Source organism: Mobula hypostoma, chromosome 5, assembly GCF_963921235.1.
Source record: "Mobula hypostoma chromosome 5, sMobHyp1.1, whole genome shotgun sequence".
Lineage (NCBI taxonomy): Eukaryota > Metazoa > Chordata > Chondrichthyes > Myliobatiformes > Myliobatidae > Mobula > Mobula hypostoma.
This window is the reverse complement of record NC_086101.1, coordinates 117,916,006-117,920,082: the sequence shown is the minus strand read 5'-3', so window position 1 is coordinate 117,920,082 and position 4,077 is coordinate 117,916,006. Positions and strand designations below refer to the sequence as shown.

The window sequence follows — 4,077 nt, the reverse complement described above, 5'->3', positions numbered from 1 at the left end:
GCATTGGCATGTCTGGATACTAAGACCTTTCAAAATCAAGGTCTTTGTTAGCCGTGGTGTCAAGTACAGTGTTTGAACCCTCACCCTACTGCACGACTGCAATGTAAAGTCAGATATCTAATTATTGTCTCCGTGACATTATTGAAAAGGTGTGGCAGCATCGCCCCCACCTGTTGCCTCATTGGAACTGCACCTCTCGGAGGCAGATCAGTCAGTTTTCTGTCTGTCAGTACAATATATTGTGGAGGATGGTTTGTGCTGTGATAACTGCCTATTTTACTAATTGTTCCTTGCTCCTTTTTCTATATGGCTTGCAGATCCTACAAGTGAGAGGTTCTCCTTTCTGTGTCACTCTGTTCTGATCAACTACAGCCAGAAGAAGGACGGCAGTGAGCAGAGTTTGTCTCATTGGGTCAGGCACTACAGCCAATCAGGGGGATCAGGGATATCAATCCGGTCTGTTATACTAGCACGGTTCAAAGGCTATTCTCTACTATAACCCGATGGAGAAAATTTTAATCCTGGCCCAGCTGGCCCCTAAAATGGTGTTAAAGATATTTTGTGATGATGTCCCTCAGCAACCCCTCTCTCTCATTGCCCTGTGTCACTGTCTGTATACCTACTGATACTGTCAAAGCTTCCTCACACCATCCGTCAGTGACTCCTCTCCTCCACCACCCTGTGTCTCTGACTGTATCCTCACTGACGTTAATCTAGCTCCCTCACACCATCCCACAGTGACCCCCACTCTCCCAGCATCCTGTGTCACTGTTGAGCCACTGACATTAATCACACTGTCCCTCAGTGACCCCTCTCCCCCAGCACCCAATGTCACTGAATGTATCTCCACTGATGTTAAACCAGCTCCTTCACACTGTCCCTCAGTGACCCCTCTCCCCCAGCACCCTGTGTCGCTGACTATTCCCACTGACATTAATCCTGCTCCCTCAGACCGGCTTTCAGTGACCCCTCTCCCCCAGCACCCTGTGTCACTGACTGTATCCCCAATGACGTTAATCCAGCTCCCTCACACTGTCCCTCAGTGACCCCTCTCCCCCAGCACCCTGTGTCACTGACTGTATCCCCACTGACGTTAATCCAGCTCCCTCACACTGTCCCTCTGTGTCTCCTCTCCCCCAGCACCCTGTGTCACTGACTGTATCCCCACTGACGTTAATCCAGCTCCCTCACACTGTCCCTCTGTGTCTCCTCTCCCCCAGCACCCTGTGTCACTGACTGTATCCCCACTGACGTTAATCTGGCTCCCTCACACTGTTCGGCTCAATGCTTAAATTAAAACTCAAGGGACTGTAGGGCTGTTATAATGATAATCCTTTGATGAAATGGCCATTTGCACACTGGATTGACGATTGGTCATGATGTTGTAACACTGTTTGCCATTGATTTGGGATTGAGAGATGTGCTTTCCCTTTAAGAGGATCTGGCCAGCCCTTGTCCACTTTGTTCATCACGTTCGCAGCAGCTGCTGTGCTCTCCACTGCCCTCCTCTGGCCGGGGCTGCAATTGCAAGCCACTAAACGAGGGACTAAAGGTGGCACGAGGAATTCTGCAGATGCTGGAAATTCAACCAACACACATCAAAGTTACTGGTAAACGCAGCAGGCCAGGCAGCATCTCTAGGAAGAGGTACAGTCGACGTTTCAGGCCGAGACCCTTCGAAGATGGTATTTGAGCTGTGTCAAGCTACATAGTCATGTGTATACAGAGAGTAGAGCAGTGGGCTAAGCACACACCCCTGAGGTGCGCCAGTGTTGATCGTCAGCGAAGAGGATATGTTATCACCAATCCACACAGACTGTGGTCTTCCAGTTAGGAAGTCAAGGATCCAATTGCAGAAGGAGGTACAGAGGCCCATGTTCTGCAACTTCTCAATCAGGATTGTTGGAATGATGGTATTAAATGCTGAGCTATAGTCGATGAACAGCATCCTGACATAGGTGTTTGTGTTGTCTAGGTGGTCTAAAGCCGTTTGAAGAGCCATTGAGATTGTGTCTGCCGTTGACCTATTGTGGCGACAGGCAAACTGCAATGGGTCCAGGTCCTTGCTGAGACAAGAGTTCAATCTAGTCATGACCAACCTCTCAAAGCATTTCCTCGTTGTCGATGTGGGTGCTACTGTGTTTGGTATTTCTGCTGGGAGAGTGGCGGCTGGGATCTCTGCTGGGAGAGTGGTGGCTGGGATCTCTGCTGGGAGAGTGGTGGCTGGGATCTCTGCTGGGAGAGTGGTTGGGATCTCTGCTGGGAGAGTGGTGCCTGGGATCTCTGCTGGGAGAGTGGTGGCTGGGATCTCTGCTGGGAGAGTGGTGGCTGGGATCTCTCTCGGGAGAGTGGTGGCTGGGATCTCTGCTGGGAGAGTGGTGTTTGTATTTCTGCTGGGAGGGTGGCAGCTGGGATCTCTGCTGGAAGAGTGGTGGCTGGGATCTCTGCTGGGAGAGTGGTGGCTGGGATCTCTGCTGGGAGAGTGGTGGCTGGGATCTCTGCTGGGAGAGTGGTATTTGTATTTCTGCTGGGAGAGTGGTGGCTGGGATCTCTGCTGGGAGAGTTGTGCTTGGTATCTCTGCTGGGAGAGTGGTGGCTGGGATCTCTGCTGGGAGAGTGGTATCTGTATTTCTGCTGGGAGAGTGGTGCTTGGTATCTCTGCTGGGAGAGTGGTATCTGTATTTCTGCTGGGAGAGCGGTGCTTTGTATCTCTGCTGGGAGAGTGGTGGCTGGGATCTCTGCTGGGAGAGTGGTGGCTGGGATCTCTGCTGGGAGAGTGGTATTTGTATTTCAGCTGGGAGAGTGGTGGCTGGGATCTCTGCTGGGAGAGTGGTGGCTGGGATCTCTGCTGGGAGAGTGGTATCTGTATTTCTGCTGGGAGAGTGGTGCTTGGTATCTCTGCTGGGAGAGTGGTGGCTGGGATCTCTGCTGGGAGAGTGGTGGCTGGGATCTCTGCTGGGAGAGTGGTGGCTGGTATTTCTGCTGGGAGAGTGGTGGCTGGGATCTCTGCTGGGAGAGTGGTGGCTGGTATTTCTGCTGGGAGAGTGGTGGCTGGTATTTCTGCTGGGAGAGTGGTGGCTGGGATCTCTGCTGGGAGAGTGGCGGCTGTATTTCTGCTGGGAGGGTGACAGCTGGTATTTCTGCTGGGAGGGTGGCTGGGATCTCTGCTGGGAGAGTGGTGGCTGGTATTTCTGCTGGGAGAGTGGTGGCTGGGATCTCTGCTGGGAGAGTGGCGGCTGTATTTCTGCTGGGAGGGTGGTGGCTGGGATCTCTGCTGGGAGAGTGGTGGCTGGGATCTCTGCTGGGAGGGTGGTGGCTGGGATCTCTGCTGGGAGGGTGGTGGCTGGGATCTCTGCTGGGAGTGTGGTGGCTGGGATCTCTGCTGGGAGGGTGGTGGCTGGGATCTCTGCTGGGAGATTGGTGCTTGGTATCTCTGCTGGGAGAGTGGCGGCTGGTATTTCTGCTGGGAGGATGGTGGCTGGTATTTCTGTGGGAAGAGTGGCGGCTGGTGTTTCTGCTGGGAGGGTGGCAGCTGGTATTTCTGCGGGGAGAGTGGTGCTTGGTATCTCTGCTGGGAGAGTGGCGGCTGGTATTTCTGTGGGAAGAGTGGCGGCTGGTGTTTCTGCTGGGAGGGTGATGGCTGGTATTTCTGCGGGGAGAGTGGTGCTTGGTATCTCTGCTGGGAGAGTGGCGGCTGGTATTTCTGCTGGGAGGGTGGTGGCTGGTATTTCTGTGGGAAGAGTGGCAGCTGGTGTTTCTGCTGGGAGGGTGGCGGCTGGCATTCCGTGTGGTCCAGGATCTTGCAGTTTTGGTGTTGGTTCTGGGTTAAAGCCCAAGTTCATCCTCCTCACCCCCCAACCCCCCCCCCACACACACACACACACATTCTCTGTGTGCTCCAGTTCCCTCCCACATCCCAGCGGCCTGTGGGGTTGCTGGGTTAATCAGCCACTGTAAATTGCCCCCCCCCAAGTATGTGGATGAAGGGTGGTGTCCAGGGGATGTTGATGGTAATGATGGGATCAGTGTGTATGTGGGTGAGGGTCAGCACAGACTCGAAGGGCCGATGGGCCTGTT

At 53.8% G+C, this 4,077-nt stretch overlaps 1 protein-coding gene across 1 annotated transcript; it reads right to left on the bottom strand.

The window, feature by feature from the left end:
• Window positions 1-2,102: 2,102 nt before the first annotated feature.
• Window positions 2,103-3,782, bottom strand: LOC134347331 (histone-lysine N-methyltransferase 2D-like). The gene has a single exon (XM_063049728.1). It carries the CDS (start codon window positions 3,780-3,782, stop codon window positions 2,103-2,105), a length of 1,680 nt encoding a protein of 559 aa, XP_062905798.1.
• Between the last annotated feature and the right edge of the window lie 295 nt (window positions 3,783-4,077).

Coding starts and splice junctions, on each gene's coding strand:
- LOC134347331 (XM_063049728.1), bottom strand. CDS start 3,782: ATGCCAGCCGCCACCCTCCCAGCAGAAACACCAGCTGCCACTCTTCCC.